Source organism: Callorhinus ursinus, unplaced genomic scaffold (assembly GCF_003265705.2).
Source record: "Callorhinus ursinus isolate GAN/ISIS: 27379988/994484 unplaced genomic scaffold, GSC_fseal_2.0 scaffold1, whole genome shotgun sequence".
Taxonomy (NCBI): Eukaryota; Metazoa; Chordata; class Mammalia; order Carnivora; family Otariidae; genus Callorhinus; species Callorhinus ursinus.
Genome location: NW_027397063.1, coordinates 1,277,486 through 1,297,872, shown reverse-complemented (window position 1 = coordinate 1,297,872; position 20,387 = coordinate 1,277,486). Strand labels below are relative to the sequence as shown.

The 20,387-nt window shown below is 47.3% G+C and overlaps 1 protein-coding gene across 3 annotated transcripts in view; it reads left to right on the top strand.

Annotated features, from left to right (window-relative positions):
- The first annotated feature begins 5,929 nt into the window (after positions 1 to 5,929).
- CHAF1B (chromatin assembly factor 1 subunit B) overlaps positions 5,930 to 20,387 on the top strand; it is an 18,439-nt gene continuing 3,981 nt past the window's right edge. Inside the window, exons 1-11 of one of the 3 annotated variants that reach the window (XM_025871559.2) lie at positions 5,930 to 6,033; positions 6,769 to 6,904; positions 7,339 to 7,471; positions 8,987 to 9,104; positions 9,741 to 9,844; positions 12,230 to 12,326; positions 14,057 to 14,141; positions 15,712 to 15,805; positions 17,911 to 17,980; positions 18,078 to 18,169; positions 20,046 to 20,208. In XM_025871559.2, coding sequence (XP_025727344.1) covers positions 6,779 to 6,904; positions 7,339 to 7,471; positions 8,987 to 9,104; positions 9,741 to 9,844; positions 12,230 to 12,326; positions 14,057 to 14,141; positions 15,712 to 15,805; positions 17,911 to 17,980; positions 18,078 to 18,169; positions 20,046 to 20,208 — 1,082 coding nt within the window. In that variant the 5' untranslated portion in view covers positions 5,930 to 6,033; positions 6,769 to 6,778. Of the gene's footprint in view, positions 6,034 to 6,768; positions 6,905 to 7,338; positions 7,472 to 8,986; positions 9,105 to 9,740; positions 9,845 to 12,229; positions 12,327 to 14,056; positions 14,142 to 15,711; positions 15,806 to 17,910; positions 17,981 to 18,077; positions 18,170 to 20,042; positions 20,209 to 20,387 lie in introns of all 3 variants that reach the window. The other 2 variants (XM_025871549.2, XM_025871551.2) reach the window with 2 other exon arrangements.

Genomic DNA, 20,387 nt, shown 5'->3' with positions numbered 1-20,387 from the left:
GGTATCATATCCAAGAGAAATCCCTGACCAATCCAATATTATGAAGATTTTTTTTTTCTGTTTTCTTCTGAGAGTTTTATAGTTTTAGCTCTTATATTTAGGTCTCTAATCCATTTAGAGTTAATTTTTGCATATGGTGTAAGATTTCAACTTTTTTTTTAACTTCTTTTTTGTGCATGTGCATATCCAGTTTTTCCAGCAACATCTTTTAAAAAAGACTGTTTTTTCCCCATTGAAAAATCATCTCATCCTTATTAAAAATTGACCATATAAATGAGGGTTTATTTCTGGGCTCTATACTCCACTGGTCTGTATGTCTGTCATTATGCCAGTACCACACCATTTTGATCACTGTAACTTTCTAGTAGGTTTCAAAATCAGGAAGTGTGACTCCTCCAACTTTGTCCTTCTTCAAGATTGTTTTGGATATTCAGGGTCCCTTAAGATTCCATACGAATTTTAGGATAGGTTTTTCTGTTTCTAAAAAACATGCCATTGGGATTCTGGTAGGAATTGCACTGAATCTGTGGATTATTTGGGGTACCATTGACATCTTAACAGTCTCCCAGTCCATGAACATGGGATGTCTTTCCATTTATTTCTATCTTCTTTAATTTCATCAATTTTTTAAAAAGATTTTATTTGACACAGAGAGTGAGGGTGCACAAGCAGGTGGAGTAGAAGGCAGAGGGAGAGGGAGAAGCAGTCTCAACCCCTGCCCCCCTGCCCCAAGCAGAGAGCCCAACAGAGGGCTCAATCCCAGGACTCTGGGATCATGACCAGAGCTGAAGGCAGGTGCTTAATTGAGCCACCCAGGCACCCTTAATAATTCTTTAATACCAAATCTAGTCAGCATTCAAATGTCTGGTCATTTCATAATTATTTTTCCAAGTGGTTCAAGTTGGAATCCAAACAAAATCCACAAGTTGCATTTGGTTGGTATGTCTCTGAGGTTTCTTAAATCTGTAGGTTGGTTCTTCTTCCTCTGTTTTCTTATTTTTTAGTTGAAGAAATCAGAACAGTTTTCTTTGATAATTTTCATTTTTTATATCATTTAACTTTTAGGAAAATCTTTCTCTTGTATTCCTGTAAGCTGGTAGATCTACAGAGTTAATCAGATTCAAGTTCTTTGGTTTTATTTTGCTTTGGAAGAATCCTTCTTAGGTGGTACTATGTTCTTTGTGTTGCATCATACCAAGAGGTGCATTATACATATTCATCCCTTTTTGTTATATTAATTATTTGAGTTCGGGTGTTGTCATCTTAAACAGTCCTTTATAAAGTTCCCTATCAGTCTTCACCTAATGATTTTAGCATCCATTAATAATTGCACCTAGATCTATTATTTTATTAGGAGTTGTGAAATGGTGGTACTTATATTTTATCAATCCTTCTGAATTGCGGGACATCTAAAAAGGAAACCTATTTAGTTATCCTGAGGCATATAGTTCATATAGAACAGGCAGGATAAATGTTTGGCTTATGCCTTGTTTCCCAAAGGTAACCACTGAGGCTTTTTGTTAATATCATTATGTATGAGTAAATTTTAGCATTTAATGTGTTTCAATCCACTGTGGCATTTTTCCAATGTTAAATTGTCTCACTTTGGCTACAGGTCTTCAAATTGGCTCCTGTGTCCTTATTACATATTCCTAGTAGTCTTTGATGATTTTCTTGCTTTCTGGTATAATAAAGTATTTCAGGCTCATCTAAAACATTTCCTGTTCTAGACCAAGAAACAGCCATTCCTCCAGGAAGCTGTGGTTCTTTTCAAGGGAAATGCTATTTAGAGACCATATCGAGGCACAGACATACTCATTGCTTCTGGTTTGGTTATCTTCTAAGCCTTTTTAGTGGACTTAGCTAGGAAATTTTTTTTTTTTAAGATAAAAAATATATTGAATATATACCAATACTGCCAATTTAGAGAATTTATCTTCTTAGATTTTATATATCTAGATTTCTACTCTCTTTTTTGCTGGAAATCTTGGTTCCTAACCACATAATATAGTTATTTGCTTTTCCCAATAAGCATATATATATATGCATATACATATGTATCAATACCACTATCACTTCTAACCATGGGATGACTGAAAAAGTATAAGTTTTCTTTGGGATATTACCACATTTCTGTGTATCACTTGAAGTAATTCCTTCTTGTGCTCATCTTAATGCTTCATCCATGCTGTTGCAGTATTTCCTTATGATCTCTGAATAGAATTCTACTGTATGAATATGGTATGGTTTGGTTATCTTTTCTTCAGTTGATGGATATTTGGTGTCTCCAATTCGGGCTATTATGAACAAAGCTGCTATAAACATTCTCCTGCAAGTTTGCTTTCATTTTTTCTTACATATACACCAAGAGTGGAAGATCCTTAACTCTAGGAAACAAGCTGAGGGTTGCTGGAGGGGAGGTGGTTGGGGGGATGGAGTAACTGGGTGATGGGCATTAAGGAGGGCATGTATATGATGTAATGAGCATTGGCTGTTATATGCAAATGATGAATCACTAAACTCTACCCCTGAAACAAATACTACACTATATGTTAACTAACTTGAATTTAAATAAAATCTTGAAAGAAAGAAAAATGAAATTGCTGGGCCATAGGGTAGACATAATCTTTGACTTAAACTACTGAACAGTTTCCTAAAGTATTTGTATCTTGGTTCAGGCTTATGTAAAAAAGATATAGATTGGGTGGCTTAAATAACATTAAATTCTCACAATTCTGTGGGCAAGGAAGTCCAAAAATCAAGCACCCGCAGATGTGGTGTCTGGTGAGGACACTTCCCAGTCTGCAGATGGCTGCATCCTCACGTGTTGGAGACCTGGGAGAGGGTGGCGGGTGGGGAGGAAGAGAGAATTTTGACTTTCTTCATCCCTTTATAAGGGCACCAATCCCATGATGGGGGCTCCACTCCCATGACCTCATCCAAACCTTAATTACCCCCTTAAGCCCCACCTGTAGACACCATCACTTTGGGGATTAAGGCTACAACATAGGAATTTGGGGGCGGGGGGAGACCCAAACATTCAGTCCACAGCGATTTGTATCATTTTACACTTGCACCAGCAGTGTGCTCGACTAGATCCTGTGCAAATTTTACTTTCCTTTTCTCCTGTTTTTCCTTTTTATTTTGATAAAACTTAATATATTTTCCTAACCCTGTATTGAACTTTCAATTTCTGCTGTTAAATTTTCAGTGCGCTCCTCTTTCCTATTCCTTTAATAATGTTTTAGTAGAACATACTCTGACTTCAGATTTTTATTCTAGAGTAGTCACACTTAGAAAAGGGAACTATAATAAAGTGCATTCAGAGAAATCTTTGTGTGTGTGTTTTTTTTTAAAGATTTTATTTATTTGACAGAGACACAGCGAGAGAGGGAACACAAGCAGGGAGAGTGGCAGAGGGAGAAGCAGGCCTCCCACTGAGCAGGGAGCCCGATGTGGGGCTCGATCCCAGGACCCTGGGATCATGACCTGAGCCGAAGGCAGTCGCCCAACGACTGAGCCACCCAGGCGCCCCGAGAAATCTTTGTTTTTGAAGTCAGATTAAGATTTACTCCCGTTATATTAATTTTCACTATAAAAAAAGTTCTCAGGAGACCAAATAACTTGTGGTCCCCTTAGAGTGATGCACTCGTGTTAAAATCAATGCTTGCAGCCCAAAGTGAAGTTCACTGATTGTTGAGGCATCTAGGTGGAATCACTTGCCGTAGATCTTGGTGCAAAAGTCTGAGGTCACCAAACACTTGCCTTCCTTCTTCTCTCCTTCCCTCCTTCCTTCTCTTTACCCCCTTTCTTTTTGAAAACATTTGACACATCTCAGATCCCCACTCTGGCCACCATGTGGCTCACCAGGCAGGCACTGACATCAAGGCCCCCCCCCGCCCCAGTTTTCACCAAGAAAGCCATCTCCTTCATGTATATTTAGTACCTAAACCTATGTCTTTTTTTTTTTTTTTTTGATCTACAGTCTAGAATCCTGGCACTCTAGGAGGTGGTCAGAGGATTCATTTGTGAACCAAGAGCATTGTTAGAAATGGGGAGAAACCTGGTGGTTATGAGAGACATTGAACCCCTGGATCCAAACCAGATTCATTATCACTCACCTGGGACCTTGAGAAAATGCAGACCTTCCAGGGGCGCCCCCTGCTGGATACTCTGAATCAGTGGGCCTACGTAGGGCCAGGAATCTGTACTTTTAAAACAGCCAGATTACCTACGTTAGTCATTCCCAGTCCAAGCCCTCTAAATCCTAGCCATGATTTAAGAGAGAAGATCTAAAAGCTACATATCTGGATTAAATTCTCTTAGTTTACTGTAGAAATCAGGCTTAAGGAGTTCCCAGTCATTCCTCTCAACACAAGACATCCATTTATAGACAAATTCTATAACTTTCATAAAATTGGCTAAAAGAATAACCAGCATTTATATAAGAATCCAGGTCATTCTTTTTCCTAAAAAAAGAATTGGCTCCTCAGATGAACCTATATGTTCCTTTTATCAAGTAAAAGCGATTCATCCCAAGGTCTTTGTTTCCTGGCCTTCTTGGAAGCTCACTGATAAATTGTCCCATTTAGAAAATTATCCCATTTCAAAAGGCCTGCTGCATCTAGTTCAGGCTTCTGATTTACAACCTTTCTTGAAAATGTTTAACAGGTGTTTATGACCACATCTGCTTATTGCTTTGAACTCTCCAAAACATTCTAAAAGCCAATATATATTAAAAAAACCCCCAAAATTCTACATTTTTGTTTGCAAAAGGAAGAAGAAACCTGGTTAAGTTCAAGTGCAATGATATCCAGGGAGGGGGGTGGAGGGAGAGGGAGGGAGGGAAAGAGAGAGAACAGCGGAAAGGTGGGGAGTGGGAGAGCCACCCGGGGGAGGCTGGCAGGCTCTCTTCTGCAAGGTTGCACAGGGCAGCACTCGTTTTGCAAAGTCCCTTGGTGTTGAAGACCCAGAAACCTGCCGTTTGTCAGCACAAAGAGAGTGTCCATCTGTCATCTCGTCTCAACGAGGCTCCCAGACTAATATATGCAGGATTCCAGTTAATTTAGAATAAGAAAACTGCCTTTGAGACACACACGTCCAAATGACCTGCTCATTCACGTCTAAATGCTTCCAGGGTTTTGCCCCATCCATCCTTTCCCATTGCGAGTTCCACTGCTCCCCCCTCTGTGCCTCTGTTGTCAACTGTGAGTTTCTTTAAGCTTAAATTCCCATTTCCCAGAGCTGATCATCCAAAACTCTATCACCTGAAGCCCATTTTAAATGCCTTCTCTTCAGACTTCCCTTGAGGTTTCAGATCAAAATAACCGAGCACATTGTTCCTTATACACTTTTTTTCACACTCCTTTTTAAAATAATTATTTGTGTACATGACTACAGGATGCCCAAAAAGAGTTTGTGTTTTACTGATGCTTGAAGCTCCAGAGACCGAGACGGGGCCTGATGCAGAGTTACAGCTCTCAGACACTCGCTGTGAAAGAATACCAGTGACAGACGGGGTGGTCTTGGGGGGGGTGTCTCAGAGATACAGCCTCCCCACCTGTCCTACAGGACCGCTCTTTTCCTTTCACCGGACTGTCAACTCCCTGAGGGTAAGTATGTCTGAGTTTCTCTCTGCACTGCTTGTCCAGCACCGGCATAGGGTCCAGCATCTGGCAGATGCTCAGGAAATGTTTGCTAAAAGAGTTAAGAAGGGAAGAACTGATTTGAATGAATGAGACGGTGAACTCGCCTTCCACAGAGGCGTCGGTCGGGCACGTAATTAGTGAACCGGCGGGAGCCGGCGGGGATTCCGAGGACCCAGCACCTCGGGACCACTCTCTGCGGCCGGAGGAGGGGCGGAGCGCCACGCAATCCCGCCCACACGAAGGCGGGGCGAACAGAGTCCCACCGACAAAGAGGCGGGGCGTCGCGGGGAGTCCCCCCCATAGGAGGCGCGGCTTGCGGCGCGCGGGAAGAAGCGCAAGCGGCGGCGGGAGCTGGCGGTGCAGTCGACTGGCCGTGTACGTGCAGGTACTGCTTCCCCGGCGCTGGCTCTGGCGTCCCCACGGTCTCCCTGCGGGGTCGGACGGGGACGAGAGGATCTCGCTGAGGGCGGGCCGCCGGATCTCGGCATAGCTCCGGAGCGGCGTGCATTCCGGCGGCCGGTCCCCGCCCCGACCCCGTGCGGCCTCCTCCGGGCCGGGCCTGCTTTCGGCTTCTCCGCCGAGCGTCCCGTCCCTTGCGGCCTGCGAACGGGGGAAGGTCCCCTCCGGCCCCGGTTCCCTCCTTCGGGCGACCCCCTCCTCGTGGCCCCCGCCCCTGGGAGGTGGGTGTCCCCCGCGGCCCCCTCCCCCAGGCGGCCCCTTGCCCCGGACAGCCCCTCACCCGAGCGACCCGACCCCTGGCTCTCCGGGAGCGCCCCCCAACCCCCACCAAGCGGGGGCGGTCGCGCAGCAGGGCCCGGCCCCTTGATTTCCTCTGCCTGGGTGTTGCATTTTGCTTTTCCGGACGTAGCAGTAAAATAAACCCAACAGCCTCGGCTCAGTGAAGCTTCTTAGGTGCACCTGCAAAGGTGTTACCTGAGAGGTCAACACTGGCATCCTTTCCCGGTACGGCGCGCATTTTTAATGATGAGCAGGGTTCCCGGCTCATAATAAGCGTTCAGGACCCCTTTCCTGCTCTGATAACTCATTACCAGCGATTTTCAGCTTTCCTCTGTCTTTGGGAAAAGAACGGTGCTGGAGGAATTTGTTTTGCTCCCTCAAGGCTCAGGAGGATGAAAGTCATTACTTGCGAAATAGCCTGGCACAACAAGGAGCCGGTGTACAGCCTGGACTTCCAGCATGGCGCGGCGGGGAGGATCCACAGACTGGCGTCGGCGGGCGTGGACACCGCGGTTCGGGTAAATGGGGCGGGATACAGAGAGGCGCTGCTGAAGCTTCCTTCTCCATTCTTTCCTTTAAGACGAGTGTCAACAAAAACTCCGACTGTTCTGTCATCTGGCGCAGAGAGAGAAATTCTCAGGGCCTTGAATGAGCCATGAAAGCAAAAGAAAGCTTTGCTCCTTGGGGAATGTTTCCCTAATTGATAAGCTGGATGCTCATGAAATTAGAATCCCGAGCCAGTTCCTGTTGGGGAACAGTTTGCACTAGAAAGAGATAGAGAGGGCAGCGAGCAATGGGACCGTTAGGGTACGTTTCAGAAAGAAGTTCCATTTTACGTAGCAAAAGAAAAACTGTTTTCTTCCTGAAAATTAGCCTGGTGTTGTTTTAGTAAGCACAGTATGGTAGGTGCTCACTATATGGTTCTCTGAACGAATGTTTTGGTTATCAACAGATCTGGAAGGTGGAAAAAGGACCCGACGGAAAGGCCATTGTTGAATTTTTGTCCAATCTTGCTCGCCATACCAAAGCTGTCAATGTCGTGCGTTTTTCTCCAAATGGGGAAATTTTAGCATCAGGAGGAGATGGTGAGTGTTAGTATTAGCCTTCAAAATTCCTTAGAAACCAGATACCTTTGTGTCTCATGTTAAATAGTGAGATCTGAGCTAGGTATGCTTTTTTATTTTAGAGGTCACTTGACCTCTCAATCCGTCATTTAGATAGTTTAGTAAAATAGTGTTCTGAGGAGTATGAAGGGATGGAGGACAGCAAGCTTAACCTGAGAAGAGCTGTTTGTAAGTGTCCAGTGCACCCCCCCAGCGACTCCCCCTCACCCCACTCTGCTGGTGGAGACAAGTGGGGCACTTACCATTTTGCCAGTGTTCCAATACAGCTGTCCTGGCCTTGTTTGATCGCTGGCTTGGTACCCAAGTGATCACAGTCTTTCCCACGTCTCTCGTAATTAATTCACTTGGGGGAGTATTGTCTGAATGGCCCTCTAAATTATGTTTCCTTGGTGGGAGTAGATTGATTCATATTTTCTGCTTGTGCTTAAATAGCACAAAACTACTACCAAAAAAGTAAATCTTTTTACCATGCTTTGACACCAGAAGAGTCTAGAAGTTACTAGAAAATAAAACACATCACAGGTTTTGTTTGCAGAAGGAGGAAAGTGACCCGGTGAAGTTCAGTGCCATGGTGTCCAGGGCGTGTGTGCACAGAGGTTAAGGTGGAAAGTGGGGAACGCCCCTGGGGGAGGCTGGCAGGCTGTCTTCTGAGAGGTCGCACAGGGCAGCCTTTGGTTTGCCAAGTCCTTTGGCCTTGGAGGCCCAGAAACCTGCTGTTAGCAGTGGAGAGTGGCCACCTGCCAATGTCAAGGCTGATCTTCCCTCCAGCCGGCTCCCCAAATTCCACACTTCTGCCCATACAGCCGGCTCAGTGACTGTCCTGCTGGTGGCATTCAGAGGGAAGCCAAGCGGTGCTCAGACTTGTGTGGAGAGTTGGGGTCAGAGCACAGGGAGTTGGAGCACCCGGACAATGGATGACATCAGGCTGAGGTATCTGATGTGTCCATATGAGTAGCTAATGCGTCCATGCATCACCATGCGCTGGGCATTGTGTTTTAAGTGCTTTATGCATATTAACTCATTTAATCCCCGAGAAAGCCCTATGAGGTAGGTATATGCTGTTATCCCCATTTTACAGGTGAGGTAACTGAGGAGTTAAGATGCTAAATCCTGCTGAGGCTAAGACAGCTGGGAATGATTTGCCAATCCTTGCTTGATGGCTCTTGGTTTTTCCCTATTCAGCCATCCATAGGTAATGCCTTAGGATTTGTTAACACAGCGCTTTGTAATGGTGTTTTGCCGGCCTAGGGACTCTTCTGTTGCACGTGACTCTGGATAGCTCTGATCTGGTATGGGTTTGATTTTGGAGTTTTAGATCAGAAGGCAAACCTGTTTTTCCTTTCCAAATTCTTAGAAGTCACTCATGGTGACCATAGTGTCTATTGAACAACGTGAATAGGGTTTAATATCCTAAAAGCCCAGAAATGAAGGAGCATGCAAAAAGCATGGCTTATCTTTAACTGAATCACTCCACAGATGCTGTCATTCTGTTGTGGAAGGTCAACGACAACAAGGAGCCAGAACAGATTGCTTTTCAGGATGAGGATGAGGCTCAGCTGAATAAGGAGAATTGGACTGTCGTAAAGACCCTGAGGTAACTTGCGGAGGCCCACGGGAGTGATTTATCTAACTGATCTGAATGCATTCAACTCACATGCATTTTTTTATTATTTAAAAAAAATTTTTTTAAGTAAGCTCTACACCCAGCATGGGGCTTGAACTCACAGCTCTGGGATCAAGAGTCGCATGCTTTACTGACTGAGCCAAAATGCAGGTGCTCTGCATTTTGACTTAGAAACACGATTAAAATGGATCTTCTTTCTTTCTCTTTTTTTTTTTTTTAAGAGAGAGAGTTGAGGGGGAGGGAGCAGAGGAAGAGAGAAAATCTCAAGCAGGCTCCACAGCCAGCCCAGAGCCCAACATGGGGCTCGATATCACGACTCTGAGATCATGACTGGAGCCCAAACCAAGAGTTGGACGCTTAACCGACTGAGCCACTCAGGCACCCCAAATGGGTTTTATTTCTGCTATAAAATTTTCTTCAGTCAGATTGAATCAATTATAAAGCTATAACTACCCGTGAAGGTAGCAGATCCTAGCTGCGGCCAATATAGTTCCCGTAGAAATTTCGGAAATCCTAATGTATGGTCTCCGAGTTTGCCTGTAAATTTTTGATGGTTTTTCTCTTGCTGAGACAAGATTTGCTTTCTTTCTCCTCTTTGGACTCCAGGGGCCACTTAGAAGATGTGTACGATATTTGCTGGGCAGCCGACGGGAATTTAATGGCTTCTGCCTCTGTGGATAATACAGCCATCATATGGGACGTCAGTAAAGGTAGCTGACACGTTTCTGTTATTGTCAGGGGGAAGGAATCTTCTTAGTGGCTAAAAAGTCTAATCTGCTGTATCTTTATTTTTTTTATTTTTTAAATATTTTATTTATTTGAGAGAGCGAGAGAGGGCATGGGGGGAGAGGGAGAAGCAGACTCCCCGCTGAGCAGGGAGCCCAGTGTGGGGCTCCATCCCAGGACCCCGGACTCAAGACCTGAGCCGAAGGCAGACACTTAACCTACTGAGCCACCCAGGCGCCCATAACCTGCTTTATCTTTAAAGGCATAAGAAGAGTTTCTGAGTGAACTAAAATAGGTGTCTGGCTCAGCAGGTGAGGATGCCCCTGTGTCATGGATCCGACTTAGTTTTAGGGTCCCAGTCCGAGTGCGGGAGGCTTAGCCATGGCGCTAGAGCGAGGTCCGTCCCACATGCATGGGGATGCAGACGTGTTGGGGGCAGGGCTCACCCCTGCCTTCGTGGAACTCAGGCTCTTGGGCAGTTTTAGCACGTTGTCGTCATCGATGGGCCCTGAATTCACCGTGTTGGGAAAGGTAGGGTCAGGTGTCCGTTTGACAGCAAGGACCGCCAAGGACAACCTCACTCATTTATAGAACCTGTTCTCTGGGTGGGGAGATAGTAGACATGTGAGAATCTATAAAAATGGCAGTGAAATGCCAAAAGCCGGTGAGTGGCTAACGCCGGGCCATTTTTGCCCCCTGCAGACCGTTACTCAGCCTTGATGTTTCCTCGTAGCCTCTTGCCGAGCTCCCCCTGGTGCTCCCATTGGTGCTCCCGGCTGGTCCTCCTGCAGCCCGAGAGTGCTGGGAGGGAGTCAGGGTGGAGAAGACACCCCCGCCCCCCCGTGCTGCCTGCACCTCTGGATTGTCCACTCTGTGAAAGTCTGTTTGTTCTAGGTCCTGCCATTCAGCCAGACCCCCTCTTTCTTGCCCCACCTCTGTCCCGGACTTTGGCAAAGCAGAGGGCCAGTGTCCCTGTCGTCTTCTCTTTCCCACATCAGGCCATTGCTCCGGACGGTGTCAGTGTCTGTGTGGACAGTCCACCCATCAGCCCCCTGATGCCAGTTGGAACGACCTTGAACGTGGCCAGGTCATTACATCCTACAGGATGATGGCTGCGTGTCAGGGGCGTCAGATGTAGGTGTGACATCCGTGGGGGGGGGGTGGCAGTGCCAGGCAGGCTGCTCCGGCCCAAGGCAGGGGGGCGGGCCGCGGGCGTTCCTTGGGGAAGAGGCTCCAGCCTGTGGGAGCGGCAAGGGCAGGGGCCCTGGGGCAGCCGCCCGAGCCCCAGGGCAGGTCGCTTACAGAGTCCCTCTCCAGAAACCCCCGCACTCACACACCGACTCAGTGACGCAACTGTGGGTTAAAAAGACTCCTGCAAAACTCAGAGGTCGTCTGAGGAGGTGCTGTCACCCAGCCCCGGGCCACCTTAATGTCACACACTCCCCGAAAAGACTCGTAGGAAGGCTGGGGAGGTGGTAGTTAGCCTGAAGCACGCTCACTGCGTTTCACGGACGTGGGGGCGGTGTCGGGGCCACAGGCAACTTAGGAGGGGAGCGGAGCGGAGGCCAGACCGCAGAGGGCTGAGAGGAGAAGACTGGGGGAGGTGAGTGAGCGAGTGTAGACGCCTTTTCAGAGAAGAGGGTTTTGGGGTTTTGGGTTTTGTTTGTGCTGAATGGCCAGGGCTTCATAACTCCCTCCTCTCTCTATCCAGGTAATCTTCGGCACTGCCGGTTTAATCTCTTTCCGCGGAGTCCCTTTTCCATCCTGCTAGCTTTGCGCGGGCCCCGGCCTGGCCTGCTGTCACCTCCTAACTAGGGCACTGCCTGTGTTCTCTGTGAACCTCGGTTTCATCTTCGTCACGCGGGTCGCTTCCCAGTCGAGTGTTGCTCTCGGCCTCACCTTGAATTCCCAGAACCTTGTACACAAGGGTCGCAGTCACGTACCTCCTGTCTTCCCTGTCTTGCCATTTTGGCCCTGGACGTGACCCTCTAGAGTTCTCCCTTCCTTATTGCTCCCTGTGCCTAAACTGCCCTCCCTTCCTGCCGTGGATCTGCTCACAATGCCTGCTCCTTCGTGACCCGCTTCGTCCCGCCTGACCCGGAGAGCCGAACTCGCCTCGCCCCCTTCTTGACCCTCACTGCTGCCTCAGCTGCCCCTCAGTGCCCCGTGCTGCCCGTCTGTGGGTGTGTGTCTCCCGTGAAGCTGCGGGCTCCTTGGGAGTGTGGGCTTCGTCTCCCCGGAGCCCGACACAGAGCGTGGTGCAGAGGCAGAATGACGGAATGGGGTAAAGGGCGTCATACCTAAAGTGTGGTTGACGCCACTCGTGCTTGAGTAGGTTTCCATAATGCTGTTGTGTGCTTTATTCCCAGGACAAAAGATCTCCATCTTTAATGAACATAAAAGTTATGTCCAAGGAGTAACCTGGGACCCCTTGGGTCAGTATGTTGCTACCCTCAGCTGTGACAGGTACGTAAGTATTTGGCAAGTCGTCTTCGCTATTGGCTTAATCTTTCTGCAGAGGTGTTTTCGTCACCACTTAACCAATAATAAAGCAAAGTCTGGGTTTGATTCATCCGTCTGTCCATCCATCCACGTTCTTGGTTTCATATAAAGCATTTGGTTTTACTGTTATTCTTACACCATAACAAGAAATTGGAAACTAATTAGGGCAAGTGCCTTATATGTAGTGCTTAGTAAGTCTTTATTGAATGGGTGAATGAATGCATAGAGAGCTTTGAATTACATTTGAATTTCATGGGCAACTTTTAAAGAAAAAGTGTTTTTTATAACTATGACTTAGGCAAGAAGGGGCACCTAGTGGTAGGGTTCGATATTTCTTTCTTCTTTTTTTTTTTTTTAAGATTTTTTCTTTAAGTAATCTCTACACCCAGTGCAGGACTCAAACTCACAACCCCCGAGATCAAATCGCATGGTCCACTGACTGAGCCAGCCAGACCCCCTATTTCATTTTTTAATTATAGTTTACTACTGCAGGGATTTTAATGATTCTACTTAACGTAAACCTAGAATATTTTGTCTTTTTTGGAAGGAGGTTTTGTTGCTGTCTTTACTGGTGTCCTGCATTTAATTGTGTTCTTGGAACAAGGAACTAAACATCAGAGGTGCTGGATATATTACTCATTGGTCACGATAGTTGTTTTTTTTTTTTTTTTAAGATTTCATTTATTTATTTGTCAGAGAGAGAGACAGAAAGAACACAAGCAGGGGGAGCAGCAGGCAGAGGGAGAAGCAGGCTCCCCGCCGAGCAGGGAGCCCGATGCGGGACTCGATCCCAGGACCCCGGGATCACGACCTGAGCCGAAGGCAGACGCCCAACCGACTGAGCCACCCAGGCGTCCCCAGAATAGTCTTTTTGAGTATTTACCCAACTACTTTTATTTATTTATGTATTTAATTTATTTATTATTTATTTTTTAAAGATTTTATTTATTTATTTGATAGAGAGGGAGACACAGTGAGAGAGGGAACACAAGCAGGGGGAGTGGGAGAGGGAGAAGCAGGTTTCCCGCTGAGCAGGGAGCCCGATGTGGGGCTCGATCCCAGGACCCTGGGATCATGACCTGAGCCGAAGGCAGACGCTTAACGACTGAGCCACGCAGGCGCCCCACCCGACTACTTTTAATCATAACACCTTTGATTTCAGATGGCCCAGCAATGTGGAAGAGTTAGGAGAAGCTATGAAAAACAAACACCTTTATATTGTATGTGCATTTATTTTCCAATCTGTGTGTTTTATTCGGGCATTCAGGAATATAAGGATCTGATTAGTGGGAATAATATGAATTAGCAACAACCAAATTTATGTGCTGGAGTTTTCCTTACTCTTGCAAATCCCTGAGGGCAAGACCGTTTGAAACAAATATCACCATAGTCTTACAAATCACCAATGGGCCGAGTGTCCAAAGCCTGAAAGGGCCAGGCCTAAAGCCCATCTTACTTGATAAGTTGAAACATTCAGTAAGAAATGAAGTTATGACCTATTTCCTGACTTCATTAGTGACCTGCCTTGGTGGCTTGCTTCTGCCACAATTAATGTGACAGGGTGACAACAGTTACTATAGGTGGTCTCGCAGGCTGACATTGTTTAATCGGTCTTCAGTTTTGGTACTGGTTGCTTCTGTGTGAAACACTTCATTCACTAGAAGGGACCAGTCAGAGTCTTCTTCTTTCTTTAGGATCCTGAGGGTCTACAGCACCCAGAAGAAACGTGTGGCTTTTAATGTCTCAAAAATGCTGTCTGGAATAGGGGCCGAAGGAGAGGTAGGAAATATTTGACCTTCTACTTTAGCAGGGCTTCTGTTGAGATTCGGGAGGTCATGAGCTCCTCCGTGTCTTAAGGCTAAACCACTGGTCTCAGGCCCCCGACGCTTGAACTACCTTGTACTTCCTCAGATCCAGTCAAGGCCCAGTTAGACCGTTGGGCCGGTCTGCATGGGACTGGGGACATCTGGGGGGGGGCAGGGGACAGCTGCTGATGATGGACAGAGGTGTTCAACCCTGGCTCACTGTGGGGTCCCCTGGAAGCATTGAGAAATATGGGTGCCCGACCCCCTCCCCCCAGATGTCATTCACTTGGCTTGAGGGTGGCAGGGCCTCTGGGATCCTGAGGTGTAGTGAGGGTCAAGAACTTCTGACCTAGGGGACCCCGGCACTGTGCAACAGGAAGGCAGGTGGGTCAAGCATCAGGTTGTCTGGCAAGAGGCCGTATACCATTCTGGCCGGTATGGAGAGAATGTTGCTGGTGGACAACAGAGACCCAGCCATTGGTCCTAGAGGAATCAAGACTACGGACACAGGCACTTAGGCAAAAGGGAGCAGGTCGGTCACTGGAACAAAAAAGGGACGCAGTGCGAATCCCGTCCTCAGGCAGCTGGCTACTGGTGGCATAGGTGAGCTCCCCTACGGTGAGGAGGGTGATGCTGGGTCTTTGGGTCCTGGAGACCTAATGCTTAGTGTTTATCAAGTGTCAGTGAGTTGGAGCAAAAACCATCCCACACAGGCGTTTAAGACATGTTTGGAAAGATAGGTTTACCAGTTTAGTAGTGGAGTGTTTTCTAAGAAGTGTTAAGTTGGAAATTCTAAGTGGACACACACAGATAACAAAGGGCCCCTGGTTGTCATCTTGCTTCTCCCAACTCCCAGGCTCATTCTCCAGAAAAACCACTGCCGACAGTGTGCTGTGTTCTCATAGAGGCTTCGTAAAATAACTGTAGAGCCACACACACACACACACACACACACACACACACCTATGTACACCCACAGCTTTCCTTTTTTTTTTTTTTTTTTAAAGATTTGAGGGGGGCAAGGGGCAGAGGGAGAGGGAGAAGCAGGCTTCCCGCCAAGCCGGGGGCCCAATGCAGGATTCCATCCCAGGACCCCCGAGATCATGACCTGAGCTGAAGGCAGACACTTAATGGACTGAGCCACCCAGGCGCCCCAACACACACAGCTTTCCTTAACACAAATGGGCAGTTAGCTTTCATGAGACTCTTGCAGGTTTTTTTTTTTTTTTAAGATTTATTCATTTTAGAGAGAGTGGGGTGAGGGGCAGAGGGAGAGAATCTCAAGCAGACTCCCTGCTGAATCTGCCACAGGGCTCGATCCCAGGCCCTTGAGATTATGACCTGAGCCGAAATCAAGAGTTCGGTGCCTAACTGACTGAGCCACCTGGGCACCCCTACTCTTGCAGTCTTGAGTGATTTTTTGATTTGTAATATATTTCATCTATTATTATGTAATAGATGATACTATGTAAAATTAAAAAAACTGGTTAGCCTTTCTTGTGACTGTAAAGATTTGGATTAATGTTTAAACTTGTGTGCCACAGGCAAGAAGTTACCGGATGTTTCATGATGACAGCATGAAGTCATTCTTTCGTAGACTTAGTTTTACTCCTGATGGATCTTTGCTCCTCACACCAGGTGAGTTTAACAAGTTTTTTTTTTTTTTTTTCAATCCATTTAGAGAGAAGGAGAGCATCCAAAGCAGACTCTGCCTTGAGTATGGAACCTGTTGCAGGGTTTGATCTCATGATCCTGAGATCATGACCTGAACTGAAATCAAGAGTTGGACGCTTAACCGACTGAGCCACCTAGGCGCCCCAAGAATAGTTTTAAAAGTATGGAAATTAATAATACTTGAGCAGGTGTTTGACTAAATGTCAGCAGATACTGTTGGTGCTACTACCATCAGATCAACATGGTTATTAGTACAGGAATAAACAGATGAGTGGACCAGAACAGAAAATCCAGAAATAGGTCCTGAGATCAAAGGGAATTAAATATCTGACTTGGGTGGTATTTCAGTGGGAAGAATGAATTACTGAGTGAATGGTGCTAGAATGTCCAGGTGTCTGGAAGAAAATGATACTGGACCCTTAACTTACATATAAAAAAAAAATTCCAGGTGAATTCAGTACTTAAATATAAAAGGTGAAAATGTAGGAGGACATCCTAGGAACAGGGAGGACAAACTTAACACTGGAAACTTGGAAGTTCTTAAATGATAGGCCTTTTCGACTGCATTTGACTGGGGAGCCTCTGTACAGCAAAGATCCCATAAGCGAAATCAGTCGACAACTAACAGAACTGGAAAATACTGTTTACGTCACAGGAAAGAGAGAGCCTATGTATATCACTTACAATGGCTCTTCCAAATTGATGAGAAAAAAGGAAAACCCAGAAGAAAAAAATGGGTGAAAGATACAAAAAGGCAGATCTATGCGTTTCAGCACACAAAGGAAAAGGTTTGAAAACTCAGTGACAGAAAGAGAAATTAAAGTGACACACAATGAGGTATCTTTTATTCTTTTCAGACCAGAAAAAAGTGAAAATATCGCTGCTGATGGGCAAGCAGAATGTGGATATTGCTGGTGGGATTGTGAATGGTTACAGCCTGTTCAGAAAACATTCTCGTCACCGTTAAATGCATGTCCTTGTCAGCCAATCTGCCCCTCATCTTAGACTTAGTCTTTAAGAAATGAAAACCTAGTACGAAAAAGTATATTTTCAACCCTGTTTATTGCAAGTATTGTTTGGAGCTGTGAAAAAACAATACTGATTAACAAGATGGGTGAACGAAGTATGGTATCTTCAGAGCAGTGAATGTTAGGCAGCTAGTAAAAAGGTGCATTACCCAAGTCAGCGTTCATGAGTGGTTGACGGAGCAGACCAATGGAAGGAGGGGTGTAAACAAGACCCCGTTTCTGTGAGCTGGACTGAAAACCACACCATATGAATAGATAAGCGGTTGAGTTGTAACTGGTTGCGGTGGGTTGTGTGAGCGTGGGGGAAAGGCAGAAATGATCCATGGCTTGTTCAAATGGGTTACGTGGGGATGGCAGGCTGGGCTGGTGGGGGAGGTTGAGAGTGCTGACAGGACCTCTGCCCACCCTGGTGGGGATGAGGGGGTCCCAGGTGAGATTTCACGTGTATCAAGAAAGCGGTGTCCAAGAGCAGCTGTGGCTGGTGGTCATTCTCTGCCCGGGTCTGGCCTGGTTTTCAGGACATCGTGGGGTGCGTGTGGAAGAGCTCAAATGTGGGCTCTCCCCAGAACAAGGTCAGCTGCTGCAGGGGGCTGGGACTGTAGCAGAGGCCTGCCCCCCCCCCCCCCCCCCCCGGCGGCCTTCTGGCCCCAGCGGGCAGGTGGAAAAGAGCAGGCACAGGCTGCCAAGTTCAAATCCAAGGACCGAGCCGGGGGGTCTAGCGAGAGCTTCTGCAGCAGGAAGTGGCTGGTCTCCCTGGCAGAGGTCTTCACCGCAAGGGCCCCCTGCTCTGTTCTTTCTGCCCAGGCCTCAAGCCGCCCTGGATGGGTGGGCCGCTCGGGGGAGGGGACAGGTGGGTAGAGCTTGGGTGAGAGCCGAGCCCAGACTGGGACTGTTTGTATTCGTCCTCAGTCACAAAAACATTGTCCAGAGTAGACAGCTAGCGGGGGAGAGTATTTTTACGAGCCAGGGGTGGATGCTCTTGAGTTTATCTTCTTCAGTCTAACAAAACCTTGCCTCTTCTCCCTCTCCCTGCTTCCCCAGCTGGATGTGTGGAATCTGGTGAAAACGTAACAAATACGACTTATGTTTTCTCCAGGAAAAATCTTAAAAGGTATGCAATTGAAGACATAGTTGAAACGTTTACCCTTTCTTTTTGCTCTTGGTGCGAAACAGTGCCCTTTCTAAAAAGGTCATGACCCATCTTCCAGGCCTATCGCTCATCTTCCGTGTCCTGGCAAAGCGACGCTCGCTGTCCGTTGCTGTCCGGTCTACTTTGAATTGAGGCCCGTGGTGGAAACAGGTACGTTAGAGCTGCAGTGGTCGTGCTACGGGTCGTGATTTGGGTTTTATCTTGTGGGGAAAGGTATGTGGGTTTGGTTCAGTTTAGTTCCTAGGAGGAGCTGGAGCAAAGACCGGTGTTATCAGAACGTGTGTCCAGTTTTTGCATTGTCCACATTACACCTTCTTCACTTTAAAGGAAGAAAGGTACTCGTATTTTTCTACTGAAGCAGGTCGAATATCATTCATCCATCTCCTATGCAGTAAAGTTATGTTTGAATTGGATTTTTGTTTTTAAGGGTTTTTTTTTTTTTTCTTCATGTAAACAGAGAAATCTTGTCCAAGGCTTTAAGCAATCAGATTATGATGGGCCTTCGTGTGGTTTTCCTCAGGTTTCTCATGCTTGGGGTTCATTGAGCTTCTTAGATCTATGGGTTTATAGTTTTCCTCATTATGGGTTTGTAGTTTTGGGGAGTTTCGACCACTGTGGCATCACATTTTTTCCGTCATGCCCTGACCTCTCCATCTGGGACTCCACCTACACGTGCATTAGGTCACTTGACGTCACCCCCTGGCTTCCTGCTGTATCTGTTTTCTGTATTACATATCCCACGTCTCTACTTAACATGCTCCGTCTTTCCTCTTCTTGAACATGCAGAATACAGTGTATGTTCACAAAGACATTGAGTTATTACAAAGGAGTGGCTTTGACTCACCCCCCCCCCACCTCATTGTGGGTCATAGTTTCTTCTTTGAATGCCTGGTAATTCTTTATTAGATGCCAGACATTGTGAACTGTACCTTAGTGGATGCTGGAAATATATATATATTTTAAAGATTTTATTTATTCGACAGAGAGAGAGAGAGAGTAGGAACACAAGCAGGGGGAGTGGGAGAGGGAGAAGCAGGCTTCCCGTGGAGCAGGGAGCCCGATGTGGGGCTCGATCCCAGGACCCTGGGACCATGACCTGAGCCGAAGGCAGACGCTTAACGACTGAGCCACCCAGGCGCCCCTGCTGGATATATTTTTATAAATATTGAGCTTTATTCTGGGATGCGGTGAAGTCACTAGGAAATACTGCGCTGCTTCTCTTTGGTAGACCGGACCCCAGGGGCATTTGGTCGACAGCTAATTTCCCCACTGCTGCAGCAAAGTGGCCTGAAGTAGGCTCATCTGAGCCCCGAGAGCTAGGTTTTCCACCTGGCCGCAGGGAGCGCCAGGCATGGCTTTCCTGTAGTTCTTGCTCTGTCTTGGGGTGGTTTCCTCACATGCTCGCTCCCATCAGTGCTCAGCTGGAGACCAGAAAGGGCCCCTGTGCGTCTCTGCCCGTGAGCTCCAGCCGCCCAGGCCTCCTGCTTCCAGCTCCGTCCTGTCGGCTTCCCTCTTAACCTTTTCCGGGTCTGGAAGCTCCAGGCGGTAAACTGAGGCAGATGTAGGCCTCCCTCTTCACTTCCTTCCCTCAGGGATCCGTGTCCTTCAGTGCCTGATGCTCGGGGTCTGAAAGGCCGTCGTTTGGTCAGTTCTGCCTGGTGTTTGTTGCTCCAGGTGGGCGAGTAAATCCTTATTCCTTGATGTGAATGCACATAACGAACTGAAGGACCGTTAAAGTGTCACTTGACGGGGTGTTTCTCGGTGACCCTTATTATTCCTTCTCCAAAAGTGGCCCCTCAGCCTGCCCTGTTCATTCACACGTCCGGTCCCGTCTTTTTGGACCTCCTGTGGTGCCCCCGACGCTCGGGTCGGAACCCTGTGTCCTCGCCGGCTCCTGGGGCGTTCTCCTTAGAACTGGCCTTGAGTAAAATGATGTCATTTATGTCCCCTGACAGAGGGCTTTTGGGGGGGATTTGTTGGCGTTTGCTCCTTATTTTCCTGTCCTTTGTCCGTCCCCCCCCAGCAGACGGACCCTCGCAGGAGCTGGGTGTGGAGCTGGTGCGCCTGCCCTACCGCCTGGTGTTTGCCGTGGCTTCCGAGGACTCGGTGCTCTTGTACGACACCCAGCAGCCGTTCCCCTTTGGCTACGTGTCTAACATACATTACCACACCCTCAGTGATGTGTCCTGGTGAGTGGCCGGCGCTGAGGAGGTGCAGGGCGTGGGACCCTGGACCAGACTCTTGGGGGGAGCATGTCAGCACGATAGATGGCTTTTTTGGCCCATATTAGTAATTTCTTTTCTCTTCTCTTTTCTTCTCTCTCCTCTCTCTCCCCCCTCCCCTTCCCCCTCCCCCTCCTCCTCCCCCC